This window comes from Neovison vison, chromosome 6 (assembly GCF_020171115.1).
Source record: "Neovison vison isolate M4711 chromosome 6, ASM_NN_V1, whole genome shotgun sequence".
NCBI lineage: Eukaryota > Metazoa > Chordata > Mammalia > Carnivora > Mustelidae > Neogale > Neogale vison.
In genome coordinates, this window is record NC_058096.1 from 127,892,922 (window position 1) to 127,908,053 (window position 15,132).

Here is a 15,132-nt window from a genome sequence, read left to right on the forward strand (position 1 = left end):
AATTATTACTTTCCTATATTGTATCTATATATATTATAAACCCCAAACTACACTCTTCTATTACTTTATGTAATTTATGTTTTTTAAGGACACTGAGAGAAGAAAAGAGAACAAGTATATGTTCATAGAGTTTGTTATTAATCTTCTTCATTACCATTTCTAGCTCTCTTCATTTGTTCTTGTGGGATAATAGGAGCTCCATAAAGAGGAAACATGGGTGAGAATTATTTGAGGAAAGCTTTTTCATAATTGAGGAAGTATGAGAGATAAAAAATTGAAATTGAGGGTTAACACAACACTGAAAGGGCAAGAATTGCAAAACTTTGGAAATTGAGGTGATCTAACTTAAACAACCCAAGCTTTCAAAATAATGGACTAATGATAAATTATAAAAATGCATACTTATTGGCATGGAAATACACTGTTATGTGAAAAAGTATGTTACAAATCTATATAGTATGATACCATTTAGCACAGTATATCTTTTGGTGCAGGAGGAAAGAGTGAAGGAGGAGGAAAAGGAGAAGGAGGAGAGAGAGGGGTTAGAGAGGGAAAGGGAGGAATAGTGAAAGGATACATACCAATGTTAAATATGGGTCATGGAATTATGAATAAATTTTATATTAAGGTTTTGAATGTATTCTGTATTTTAAAATATTTAATGTGTATGTGTGATAAAACAATAAACTTAAAAAAACGAATCCAGCAGAAATGAGCAAAAGACTTGAAAGGGCGGGGCACCTGGGTGGCTCAGTGGGTTAAGCCGCTGCCTTCGGCTCAGGTCATGATCTCAGGGTCCTGGGATCAAGTCCCGCATCAGGCTCTCTGCTCAGCAGGGAGCCTGCTTCCCTCTCTCTCTCTCTGCCTGCCTCTCTGTCTACTTGTAATCTCTGTCAAATAAATAAATAAAATCTTAAAAAAAAAAAAAAAAAAGACTTGAAAGGGCAAGTTGCCTAAAATGAAATAGAACTGACTGAATACATATGAAAAAAATTCAGCCTCATTAGTAATCAAATGCAAAATAAAATAATATTAAACTTTTTATTTATCAAATTGGAAAATATTTTTAAGAGGAAAACATCCTGTGTTAGTAGGGGTTATGGGAAATATGCTCAGTATCTTGTTGATAAAAGTATAAAATTATACACTTTTTCTAAGGAGAAACTTAGTAATTTTTATAAATGCCCTTAAAAATGTCTATACCCTTTTAACCTAACAATTCCATTTTGGGGAATTTATGTTAGTGAAAAAAGTAGTGGATGTCACAACCATTTAGCTAGAACTATTGTTTTGGAAAGCATTCTATAAAAATTTGGGAGTGTATGGTAATTAAGACTTAATCCAATGGAACTAAATTTAGAAGTCATACCAGCTTGAATCACTAAACTCTACCTCTGAAACTAATAATACACTGTAAGTTAATTAATTGATTTTAAGTTAAAAAAAAAAAAGTCATACCTGGTTGGGTTCCTTTTGTCCTCCTCAGAGATCAAAAACCAAACAAAGTCTGCATAGCTCATTCTTCCTTCTTTCTGTACTGTTTTTCCCCTGAAGAAAACACATGGTCATAAAGTTTCCTAAGCAATCACTCAGATAAATTTAGTAGGATGACAGACTAAGAAATAAAGCAACATATTTTTTTAAAAAAATGATTTTATTTATTTATTTGACAGATAGAGATCACAAGTGGGCAGAAAGGCAGGCAGAGAGATTGGGGAAAGCAGGCTCCCTGCTGAGCAGAGAGCCTGATGTGGGGCTTGATCCCAGGATCCTGGGATCATGACCTGAGCTGAAGGCAGAGGTTTTAACCCACTGAGCCTCCCAGGCGCCACTAAAGCAACATATTTCTTTGGAAATTAAGTCAAAGAAAAATTAGAAGGCTGGAAACCTAACAAAGAGTATCCCTTCCATTGCCTATATTGTTTGCAAAGGCCTGGAGGGTGAAACCAGAAGACATATGCAGGTAAGAAGAAAGCAGTCTGGTTTTCAATTTGAATGCAAATAATCACCAATACTGTTACCTGTATTTAATGGACTAATGCCCATAAATTAAAGAATTACTACTGTCTTGTATGAAGCCATGGTGTGCAGGAAGTCGTGCTCAAATAAGACTGTTAAAGTGTTACCTGGAATTTATTCGTTTTTCCTTAAGGAGTTCATTATTTGAGAAAGAGAAAGAGCAGGAAGGGGAGTGGGAGAGGGGGAAGCAGGCTTCCAGCTGAGCAGGGAGCCCAACATGGGGCTGGATCCCAGGACCCTGAGATCATGGCCTGAGCCAAAGGCAGAGGCTTATTTAACCCACTGAACCACTCAGGTTCCATATCCATAATTCATTTTTAAACTCAGATGCTTTTTCTTACCTTGTTACTGCCCCAGAGAATATCCTTTCAATAATTCTGTTTGATGAAGCTAAATGTAAACAAAATGGTACAAAGTGAGTTAGAAACATGTTGCATAAAGGCAATACTTTTGGCAAATTTCTTTTCAATAGCATAAAACATAGCTAAAACATAATAGTCTTCAATAATGAGAGGTTAGGAGTATTTAAGTTTTTACCTATGTATAATTTATATTCTGAAAGAATCTGAGGCGGCATAATCAATTAATCAGTCACTAAAAAAAAAAAAGAACAGGCAAATGATTATGCCTGATAGCTGGAATGTATTACCGTAGCTGAGTACCAAATTAGTTCTGAACATCAGGACAACTATGACAAAAACGTATAGAATTTGTATTGATCCTCTTATTCAATAAGACAACTTTTCCTCTAAAACAAGACAAAGTTTATCCTATCATGAAATTCAAGGGGAACTGACTGGCAGCTTGTAATATAAGGGACTTTGAGTAAAACAACAGAAAATGCTTTCAAGTAGAATTTCATAGAAGATACCACAAACATACCAGAAACATACTTTTCTAATATTCTTATTCCATAAAAGTCCAAAACAAAACAGAACATATCATTTGAGAAATTCCATCAGTAAGTTTTATTCAGAGACACAATTATATCTTTAGACATATACTACTTTTTTTTTAAACTTTATTAAGATTTTTAAAATTTATTTGACAGACAGAGATCACAAGTAGGCAGAGAGGCAGGCAGAGAGAGAGGAGGAAGCAGGCTCTCCACTGAGCAGTGAGCCCGATGCGGGACTCGATCCCAGGACCCTGGGATCATGACCTGAGCCGAAGGCAGAGGCTTTAACCCACTGAGCCACCCAGGTGCCCCAGACATATACTACTTTTGATGATAGATCCTAGAGAATCTATAGCGGTGTACCTCATTATTGGTTCAAAATAACCAAAGGCTTTACTTTTAACTGAAAGAATATGCCAGTACAGCTCAGACCCATGGATTAGTAAGGACAGGAATCTTTCTTTTAAGTGCTCCAGGCAATGGCATGTATACTACAATTTCAAAACAAGGGATGAGTCATTAGAGAGTTAGTAGCTACCAGCATCTAATTCTTCTGCACAGAGTTAGGTACAATCAGCCCAAGGTAAAATTAGTTTGGCTGAAGATGTTAGGAATATGGGGGTCAGTAGAGCCATGCCTGGCCAAAAAGCTTATATAAGGACCCTCTATACTTTGTTGAACATTGGTTTATGGGGTTAATAATTTGTACTAGATAGACAAATAGAGAGCTGTATAGGAAAGGCATGGGACTTAATTAAAAAAAAAAAAAGGTATTTTTTAAATTCAGAAAGTTTAGCCGAAAATTGAAGATCATGCTGTCCCATTTAGGATAGGTAGGTGCACTGGCAATTAGATGGTCTCAGTGACACCTTCATCATGCAGGCCTAGGTGTATATATACAATATTTTGGGACTTGGTGAGAATTATGGTATATAAGCCAGAGAGCATGATTTAGAACCTGTAAGGTTTTGCATGACCACATGTTAACATAGTTGATCTGGTCACTGGTGATTAGAAGGTGCAGAGCTAATAAAGCTGACCTGATACACCTGTGAATATTTCCATTTTTGTGCTATTCTGGTGACAGGAAGGTTAGGACTACCTAAACAAGGGAGTAGAGTACTAAACAAGTACTGCTTGTTTATCAACAAGTACACATGAGTATTTTCTCTTGATACGTTGTTGGGACCTGAGAATTGAGAGGTAGAACTCTTTCTTATATATGGAAAGTTCTATGAAACTTGACATCATATAGAATCAGCCCTTTCTTAAGATATAAACGGTTAATCACAGATATACTAAATAACAGAAGTGAAATTCAACGCATTTGTTTAAGGTTTGTACTTTGCTACATCTAAAAGGCTAAAGGCTGATTTTTTAAAAATCAGCAGTGCTTGAGAAGACATTTAAGAATAGATCAGAGACAGTCTTATGAGAAAAAAACAAGTCAATGTATTTTGGTGCTTGGTGAAGAACAGTAAATCATCAGGTAATAGTTTCTAAGTTTACTACTGGTAAAAATGAAGTAAAGGGGGTAATATCATGTGGTATGTGATATTTTTGCTTTCTGATACAAGAAAGCACTCAAAATTCATCTGCAGGGAAAATACTTACTCAGGAACTAAATTCCAAAAAGTAAGTTTTTATGATTCCTGGAAAACAATGTCAAGTTAGAAACATTTTCATCCTTGGCTATTCATAAACACTGTAAAATGGGAAATTTATAAGGGTATACATATATTCTCTTTCAAATAAACTTTACATAGGTATGAATCTTATTCAATTCATCATTAGAAAATAAACATCACTATAAAGACTCAGCAATTAATCACAACAGACTCTAATTGTTTACTTACTGTAAGTCCCTTCTCCTCTACTTGCTTTCTAAATAAAAAATTGATACCTTCACCCATTCCCACTTAAAAATTCTTGGTTCATTAAAGAGGACAGATTAGATAAAGAATTTAAGAAATGGGAATTTATCATTCATATAACAATTCATATAACTCTTGCCTTTTTCAAAATAGCTAAGTTTTAACACTTATAAAAGACTTACCCTGGTCATTGTATCGAGATAAATCGGCCTGGCTGATGTAGAGGTCATGATCACTATCTAGTTCCCAGAATTTACAATAAATAACATAGAAATGTTCATAGGAGAAGTAATCTGTGATTTGGTTTATATCTTCCTCTTCTTCCAAAAGGGCTAGAGTCTGAAATAGTATGAAGAGAAAGATTAATTTATTTTAAAATTATGAAAACCAGCTTTGGCCGTTATATGGTCTAGTAAAGTTTAATTTTAAATTGAATTAAAATTTTTGGTTTGAGTACCAAATCAGGAACCTCTTCCAAACTTTAATCAAATGACCAATCTATAAGCATTTATGAGTCTGTATTACACTTAACAAAGGGTTAGATGCAGTGGAGGATTTAAAAGCAAGGAAAGGGAAGGACTGTTACCAAGGAGACTGTAGCCCATCAAAGGTCCCCAGACTAGTAAGCCAGAACAATTGGACAACAGGCTGAATTACATGGTCATAAACTGACACTGCTTCTAACTTTCCAAAATTATGAAGAGTGAGCATCTATTCTATTATGTAGAGTAGAAATCCACATATAGGGTTGGGCTTTGTAATGAGATCAAGTTTACTGTGAAGGTGACTTATACGTAGCATTGTGCTGATGTGTGGTGGCCCGCAAAGAAGACATAGGGATGGAGCTGCAGGGTCCTGTGCTGGAAATTAAACTGGGGCTCCCCTGACTCACTGAGTGTCCCTATGGAAAACACCAGAAACAATAATTTTGAACCCAGAATTCTTAAAATTCTTGTAATTATCATACAAGTGGGCAGACAAATGAAGATGTTTTCAGAAATGAAAGATTCAGAAAGAAAGATATAAGAAGCCATAAAAAACCTTCAGAAATAGAAAAAACAAAATGAGATGGCAGAAATCAGATCAGACACATCAACAATCACAGTAATGTAAATGAATTAAGTGTCCATATTAAAGTATTTTCAGATTGAGTATAAAAACCAACCCCCCCAAAAACATATCTAGGTATGCGCTATCCATAAGAGATAACACTAAAATAAAATTTAAAAGGCGGTTTAAAAAAAAGTACAAATATATGCTAGCTAAATCCTAACCCAAAAAAGTGTCAGTATTATTGGAAAGTAAAATGGAATTCAAGGTGAAAAATATTACAAGGGAGAGAGGTGACTGTTTCATAATGCGAATAGATTGCTTCAATGAGAAATTATGTTCCAAAATGTAAATACTGGGAAACCAATTCTGGCAAGTTGAGAACATAAACTATTATAGTAAAACGTCTTAATGGAAGATTCTGTTGCCAGTAAAAATTATAAAGACTCCACAGAAACAAAGGAAAACCATGATGTGGTAAATGCAAAATATGGGTTAAGATTACACATAATAAGAATTCTGTAAAATCCTAAAATCTGCACATTTATATGAGACTAGAAGAACACATACAAAAATGCTATTAGTTGTATTAGGGTGATGAAATATGATTTTTCTGTTTTCCAAACATTGCTTGTAATGTTTTATTTTATAAAATGCTCTTTAACATGTATAAAGGAGAATACATACAATAAAACAAATCTTGAGAAGGAGTTCTCATTCTCCCCTACTAGATTATCAGAAAATGAAAAAGACAGAAAACTTGTGCTATTGATGAATGTGTAAGTATGAACTAGTACAGGTTTTCAGGAGACTAAGTTGGCAGGATCTATCAAACTGAAAACCACACTGGGGCTACTGGCTGGCTCAGTTGGTAGAGCGTGCAACTCTTGATTTTGGGGTTGTGCATCTGAGTTCCACTTTGGGTGCAGAGATTACTTAAAAATAAACAATCTTAAAGAAAACAAACCCTGAAAATGCATATACCATTTGATCCAGGATTTCCCCTCCAGTAGTCTATTCTAGAAAAATTCTTACCTACGTACACACACAAGGAAAGTATATAAGGATATTTACTGTATCACTGCAAATAGGAAAAACCTGAAAACAACTTAAACATCCTCTATAGGGGAATATGTAATTTAGTTATGGTAGAGCCACGCCATAGATGATGCAGCAGTTAAGATTTATATGCATGGTAATGAAAAGAATGTTAAGATATGCTGTTGGGGGGGGGGGAACCAAAATTAACAAAATTATCTCATATACTTAAAAAAAATCACCTCAAAAAAGCAGCCATACAAAATAAAACTGTTTACTCCATGTATACGTATAAGGGAATAAAACCATAATATGGATGGGTTCCCTCTGGGAAAGAGAATGAAATTGTAGGGTGAAGAGGTAGACAGTGACTTCTGCTGATTATTCTAGATATTTTCATATTATTTGAATGCTTTATGAGCATATAAATCATGAGCATACATTCATGAATAATGTACTAATAGGAAGAGTGGGAGAGAGATAGGGAAGGGGGGAAAAATTAAATGATGCTCTAAAAAGAACACTTCTGTTTCCAGATTGGCCATTTACTTGCTGTGTGATCTTATCTAAGTCATTCAACCATATCTGCACCTCAAATTTTATCAATTAAAAAATATATATTACAGTAAAGCCAGAAACTGTTACAAACTCTAATGTGCTTCGGCAATGTGAGGGATTACCATTCTTAAGGTGGAAGGCCTCTTTTATGGAATTACTGCCATCTCAACCCATCCCATCCCACGTTACCTACTGAGAGAGGCAGGATAATTACTATTCATTTTGGAATAAAAAAGGTTTTTATATGAATTATGGGCTGCTAATTTTGCCAAGTCTTCATTACTTTGTCCCAGATGAAGACAGGGAAAAATAAAGAGTATATAAGGTTGTATTATTAGCCTAAGCTTCGTTTAGTTTGATTCATTGAAAATAAAATAATTTTTTTCCTTTCAAGTATGAAATTCTTTCTTTAGGTTAATGGAAGCTTGAACAATCAGGCATGAGGATTATCTCGGTAAAAGGCTCCCACTAGTGGTCTATACACGTTCTCTCTTATTTGGTAAAATAAATAAAATAATTGAAAGGAAAGTATTCTTTCTTAAAAGGACTTTTTAGTATTTTTCTCCACTCTAGTAGGAGCTGGATAAAGAGTTGTTACTGAAAGGATCAAGTTGCAACCCCTCTATTCCTTTTGCAACGCCTTTCCTAACCCAGCCCATCTCACCCCTGAGGCTGTATCACTGGTTACTCTCTGCGGAGGCACTGGCTGCTTTAGACTGTTCTTAGACTGCAGACACTTTCATGCTTCTGGGGCTTTGCATATGTTGCTCCCTTTATCTGGAATCCCCTTCTAATTTTTTATTTTGATAAACTTCCAATACCCTCCAAGATTAAGACCACATGCCAGGCCTTCTGTGAGGCCTTCCCTGCATATTTGTTACCCATTTCTGTGGAAATTTTCATCAGGTGTGACTGTGCACTTTTCTTTTAGTCCATGTACCTTGATATAAAAATCCCTTCTTATTCATCTTTGATCTCCCCAACACATCCCAGGTATTTGGTAAATGCTTCATGACCGAAAGTAGCCAAAGGGCTCTGCATACAATAAGCACTCAAATATTTGTTAAATGAAATAAGAATATTATTTAACTTGTTCTTTCTTTTTTTTTTAAATTTAAAAAAAATTTTTATTTGTGAGAGAGAGAGAAGAGAGAAAGCGCACAAGCAGGGAGACCTGCAGACCAAGGGAGAAGCAGACTCCCTGCTGAGCAGGAAGCCTGATGTGGACTGATCCCAGGACCCTGGTATCATAGCCTGAAGGCAGAAGCTTGGCATCCCTAACTTGTTCTTTATATATGAATTTCAGTGAGAGACATACTTGCAAAAAGTTGCTTTTTCTTATCTCTGTCGAAGTTATTTTTCCACTCCAAGATCTGTTGACTGTGTAGAATATTCTCTGAATAACCTGGTTCCAAAAGGAAACAAATAAAATAAAAACACTGAAGATATGTATTACTTCACCAAAGGCCATCTTACGAATGTCTCCTGAACCAAGCTATGTTTTGTTTTTCTGATTAAGGAAAGTGTAATTTCTAATAAAAACTAATGATATTTTAAAAATCTACACCACGTTCCTCATAATACCAAGAATAATAAAGATACTCTTTGCGCACAGGCCTGCATTTCCCAGCTACCTACATGTCACTTTATTTACCTCTCATCTTATATAGTGATGCCTGATTCAAGCAGTGTTTATTGGGTGAATGTTTTAGGAAGGCAAATGAGGTGGGAAATACACATTGGGTTGGCTTAACAATTCATAGGTCATAAGAATGGCTGCCAACATGGTATGATTAAAGACGGCATTATTCTGGTTATTATAGCCTTATTCATTGGACTCTTAAAGACTTCTTGTCTTCCAGACTCTTTCTGGAAACTCAAATACATCTGCGATATCTCTAATACTAAGTCCTTACTTGGGCATGAGCAATTTTGTTATTAGCTAGCGTTTAAAGAGTTTAATAACAGATGTGAAACTCTGGAGAAGACCCTGGACAGGATGAGAGAGGAGGGAACGAAGCAAATGTGTCTGAGATTGATGACATGTTTGTTGTGGTGTAGTGGAGGATTGGAGAAGGATTGGCTGCTATCCTGGAGGGAGGAGGCCACAGCGTAGTCAGTTTTACCTGGGGTTATGCCTACACATTTAATTTCCCTATGACCCACTAGTTTTGTTTTTTTCTTCCAAAATGAAGCATTGTATCTTTTTGGTTTCAAGGTTTTATTTAAATTCTAGTTAGTTAACATATAGGGTAATACCGGTTTCAGGAGCAGAATTTAGTGATTGATCACTTACATATAACAACAAGTGCTCATCATAAGCAGTCTTTTTTTTTTTTTTGACACTTTGCCTTTGATTTTGATTATCTAATAGAAATCCTGTATCCTTGGTGTGTTTTTTTTTTTTAAAGATTTTATTTGTTTATTTGACAGAGATCACAAGTAGACAGAGAGGCAGGCAGAGAGAGAGAAAGAGGGAAGCAGGCTCTCTGCTGAGCAGAGAGCCCGATGTGCGGCTCGATCCCAGGACCCTGAGATCATGACCTGAGCTGAAGGCAGCGGCTCAACCCACTGAGCCACCCAGGCGCCCTCCTTGGTGGTTTTTATCATGGAAAAGGTTAGATCTTTTTTAAAAGTTATTTTAGGGCAAGAACAAAAAAGGGAAAACATTTGGACATCTCTCCAAAGAGTGGGCCTAATGAGGGACTAAACCACCATTCCCCTTCTGGATTCCTTAGCAAAGAGAGTGATTCTCAGACAGAGCAGGGAAAACACATCCTCAGAATGATGGCCCAGATTTCCGCTGCCCAGTTTTCCATATCCTATAGTAGTGCTAATTCCTGACTCTTCAGAATCTAGCTCAACTGCTAACTCCACAGGAAGCGTCAGAACAGGCACTGGGGTAGAGCTCTGTCTTCTGTGCTTCAACTGTCACATGAGTCTCCTTCAGTTCATCCTATGGTGTTATTCTAAACACTGGTGCAACTTGACCATTATCACCTCCAAACTTCAAGGTACCAGTTCTTTCTTGATTTGCAACCCAGTGCTTGATATGGTGCTCTGAGTATCAGTATCAATTGCTTGATATATTTTTTTATTTGAGAAATAACTGATATACATTATATCACTTTTTGGTGTAAGACATGATTTGATATTTGTACATATTGCAAAATAATCACTGCAGAAATTCCCCTGAACATCTGCCACCATACCGAGTTATGGATTTTTTTTCTTGTGATGAGAACTTTTAAGATTTACTCTCTTAGCAACTTTCAAATGTGCAATATATTTATATTACTACATTATATATGGTATTAATTATACATAGTACTATATAGTATTAACAACAGTCACCATGTTTCTACTTTACGTCCCCATTATTACTTATTCTATAACTGGAAGTTTATACCTTTTGACTCTCTCTTCACCCATTTTGCCTCTGGCAATCATCAATCTGTTTTCTTTATCTTGGTTTTATTTTTTAAGATTCCACATATGAGAGAGATCATGTAGTATTTGTCTCTGACTTATTTCATTTAGCATAATGTCTTCAAAGTCAATTAGTGTTGTTGCAAACGGCAAGATTTCATGGGCTAGGGGTACCAACTCCCAGCCATGTACAGTTGAAAATCCACTATAACTTGACTCCCCCAAACTTAACTACTAATAGCTTACTGTTGACTGGAAGCCTTATGAATTATGTAAACAGTTGATTAACACATATTTTGTATATTATATACGTACTATATATACTGTAGTCTTATAATAAAGCAAGCTAGAGAAAAGAAAATATTAAAATCATAAGGAAGAGAAAATATATTTACAGTGCTATAAAAAATCTGCATATAAGTGGTCCATGCAGTTCAAACCCATGGTATCTTACTCAACAGTGTATTTTTTTAAAAACTTAAATCCAATTAACATATAATGTATTATTGGTTTCAGAAATTTTTAATTTTATTTTTAAAATTTAAAACCAATTAATTAACATACAATTAATTTGTATGGTAGAAGTTAGTGATTCATCAGTCTTATATAATACCCAGTGCTCATTACCTCATGTGTCCTCATTAATCAAAGTTCATATAAAAAAGTTGGAGGAAAAAAAAAAGATGGAGGATTTTTTTTTTTTTTTAAAGAATCTTTTTTTTTTTTTTTTAAAGGTTTTATTTATTTATTTGACAGACAGAGATCACAAGCAGGCAGAGAGGCAGGCAGAGAGAGAGGAGGAAGCAGGCTCCCTGCTGAGCAGAGAGCCCAATGCGGGACTCCATCCCAGGACCCTGAGATCATGACCTGAACCGAAGGCAGCGGCTTAACCCACTGAGCCACCCAGGCGCCCAAGATGGAGGATTTTTAGCACAAAAATTATATATAGAAAATAAACAGTAAGAATACCATTTATCATCGTTCCATGTCTCCTCTCTCAAGTAAAGTCAATTTCAAAACATATCATTACACCAAAATTTTCTATGTTGAATATGATTATATTTTTATCTGTAGTATTTGATTTTAAATATAAATTTATCTAAACTCTAAGTTTCCTAGCTACCAAAATTTTATATTTATATATGCCTCAAATATTTTGTATTATTTATGGAGGTACTGTGTTACACTTAAAATGATACAGCATTGATCTGTATTTATTTTTGCTTATTTTGTTATTCATTTTTTGTTTTTTTAACAGAATTTAAAAAATTCACAAATGTTTTGACTGTTAAACATTTTCTACTTTTAGCCTCTGCTAACTTACTTATCTAATAATATGAAAAAATGTACTTGTAGTCCATTTTTCCATAGTCTAAATCTCTATTCAGTAGCCCCACTTCATCAGCACATTTATTGGTTTCCACATTACTGAGTCAGCATTTTAGCTTACTGAAGTAGGGGCACCATCTAGTGGTGAGAACATGTGGCTGCTTGGTTCTACATCTACCCTTGATTTTTCCCCGTAATTTTGTTCTACTACTTTTAGGTAAATAAAAAAGAAATTAATCCCAGTTTTTAAATAGAAAATTTTTAAAAAAGAATTGTTAATAGTAAGAATAACTGTTTATCACCAATAAGTGGAACGAAATTTGCTAATTTTTTACCAAGGGATCTGTAGTCACCTTGATAGTCTGAATTTTAAATTAGTTTCCTTTCTTTTTCCTTATAACTACTGAACCGGAAACCTCTAATTCACAAGTGTAGGTCACCAGAAATTTGAGCAAGTGTTTGGTAGCTGTCAGACAGGTTTTGCCAAGTGGAGTGGATGTGGACACAAAAATTACAGAGATGGCTCACTGTAGGTAATTTATGCAGAAGAACATTCTCAAATGCTGGAAGCATGGTTCTTCTACCTGGCAGGGAATGGTGAAAAGATCCTTGACTGGTCACCCTCTGGTTAGTATGGCTCCAAAAAGTATTTCTCCATGGTTCTCTGCAGAATTTGGACTTTAAAAAAAAAAAAATCTATCTAATATAAATTTCCTCCTTTCTCTATCAAGAGGAAAAATTCTCAAGGGGAAAGAGCCAAGCTGTTGGTGATGAGCAGTCTCCACCACAGTTTAGTCATCTCAAGAAATATCAGTACCTTGTCTTCAACAATTAAAATCCTGGCATTTTAGCCTAAAGTGATGGCTTCAGGCCAATGAAGACACTGAAGCTATCACTAAGATACCATCTGAGCACGCCAGAGAAATGTCTTTGCTGCCATTACCAGTGTCACAAAGAAGTATTTTCAATCTCATTGTTTATTTTAAAAACTCACATGAGCACCTCTTTCCTCAAAAAAGTCAGCATATGCCAGCTAGGATAAGCAGTCTTTTTCACTGGTAATTTCTTTACACAGCATGCAAAACTGCAAATTCAAGGGCTTTAATTTGTTAGTATTTCCAATTTTCATTTTCATTCAGTATCAAGAGACTTATTTCTTAAATGCCAAGTTGTCTCTGGAAATAAAGGAGAATATGGAGTAACTTTAGGTGCATTCCCTTATATGGGTAGTGATATTCTTTTTGCTGTATGCATAGTTGGGGCTCTGTCTTTCCAGTCTGGAAATAGCTGACAAAATAATTAACTAAACAAACAAATGAAAAGTCTTTTCCTAAGTCCCAGGTTTTTCAGTGATAAACAGAAAATAAAAGTTGCCCAAATTTCACCATATGAGTGCCACACTAAAACTAGTATTTGAGTCATCTTTGTGTCAGTAGTTTCTTCTGACTGAAGTGAAATTGATAAAAAAAACTCTAGCATGCCAACAAAAAAAAAAGTATTGTTTTATACTACATGCCACTGAGATTATATAACATTCGATAGGGTCAAATGACTAATCAATTTTGCTTTTTCTAAGATATTTATCTTTAATTCTGAGGCTAAATTTCTAAGAAAGTGTGAACTTAACAGTTTTTGTTCTGAACAAGATAGAGAATGATGCCTCTGTCATTCGCTTTTATGCCATTAACAACATTCATTAATTTCATACTAGAAAACTTATTTCGATTTGCTCTAGAAAAACTGTGCTCTGAAGTAATGCACAAGTTCCAATGACTTCATACTATTATTTGACCAGATCTCACAACAGAAGAGGCAGTAGGGAGAAAAAATAACCAGACCTTTAAAAAAAATCCTGTTTCCAGATATTCATATAATACTTTTTATTTGCACTTTCCTTTTTTAGATGGTACGATGAAGTTATTACCCTAGATACACTTATCTTAATACACAGAGATTCACATTCTATATTCTCCCATCCAAGTACTAACCAGGCCCGACCCTGCTTAGCTTCCGAGATCAGACGAGATCGGGCGCGTTCAGGGTGGTATGGCCGTAGACCACATTCTATATTCTCAATGGGATCTTGTTTACTATTTGTTATGCTGCTATTCTGAATTGCCCTATTATCAATATTTCATCCCAAGTATTTTACAATTTAGTAATTATTTCTGGGTAAAGGATTTATTTTTGTGAATTGAGGATAAAAAAGCATAATAATAACAGAGTGTGAGTTTTAAAAATATAAATAATATGTAAACACCATGAATATATGTCAGCAGAGATAATTAATTATATCCTGTTAATTGACCAATTTAGTTCTCTTTGTTTAATGATTAACATAATAGAATTTCTAGGAAAATGTGAATTATATGTGAACAAAATTGTTTCATGGCTTTTCACCCTGAAATTATAAATTCCTGGGGACCACTTGCTAGATGATACAGACCATCATGGGTCCAAGGTACTTCAACAAATACCAAAATAAAAAGTGTAGAGACAGAAAATTTATCTCTATCTTAAAATTCTGTTATTTACCATCTTTTCTAAGAATAAATTCCAATAAAAAGTTCCTCATAGAGAGTATTTTCTGAATTCATAGAGGGTTGGGCTGGATTATCTCTAGGATCTTTTCTAGCTCTTAAGATTCTCAATTACGCTGTTAACATGCCCTGAATTTACAGAACAATCAACAATCAGAACCCAGTAATTCCCTATGGAATTTAAGCCAGAGTTAATGTGTAGGATTCTTAAGCATGGATAATTTCATTTATTTATTCAATACATACTGTTTATCTAATATGCGCTAGGCACTATTCTAGGTATTGGAGATACTGTAGTGAAAAACATAGACAAATTCCCTGCTTCAGTGGAATTTCTATCATAGAGAGGGAGATTTTAAGCTTTAAAATATTAAATGATATAAAATCTGAGAAGAAA

The 15,132-nt window shown here is 34.9% G+C and overlaps 1 protein-coding gene across 3 annotated transcripts in view; it reads right to left on the minus strand.

Annotated features, from left to right (window-relative positions):
* PPP2R3A (protein phosphatase 2 regulatory subunit B''alpha) overlaps positions 1-15,132 on the minus strand; it is a 202,712-nt gene that overhangs the window by 56,116 nt on the left and 131,464 nt on the right. For all 3 annotated transcript variants that reach the window (XM_044252310.1, XM_044252309.1, XM_044252311.1), the window contains 4 exons: positions 8,756-8,842; positions 4,974-5,130; positions 2,361-2,409; positions 1,459-1,548 (listed from right to left, as the gene is read on the minus strand). In XM_044252310.1, coding sequence (XP_044108245.1) covers positions 1,459-1,548; positions 2,361-2,409; positions 4,974-5,130; positions 8,756-8,842 — 383 coding nt within the window. The remainder of the gene's footprint in view (positions 1-1,458; positions 1,549-2,360; positions 2,410-4,973; positions 5,131-8,755; positions 8,843-15,132) is intronic.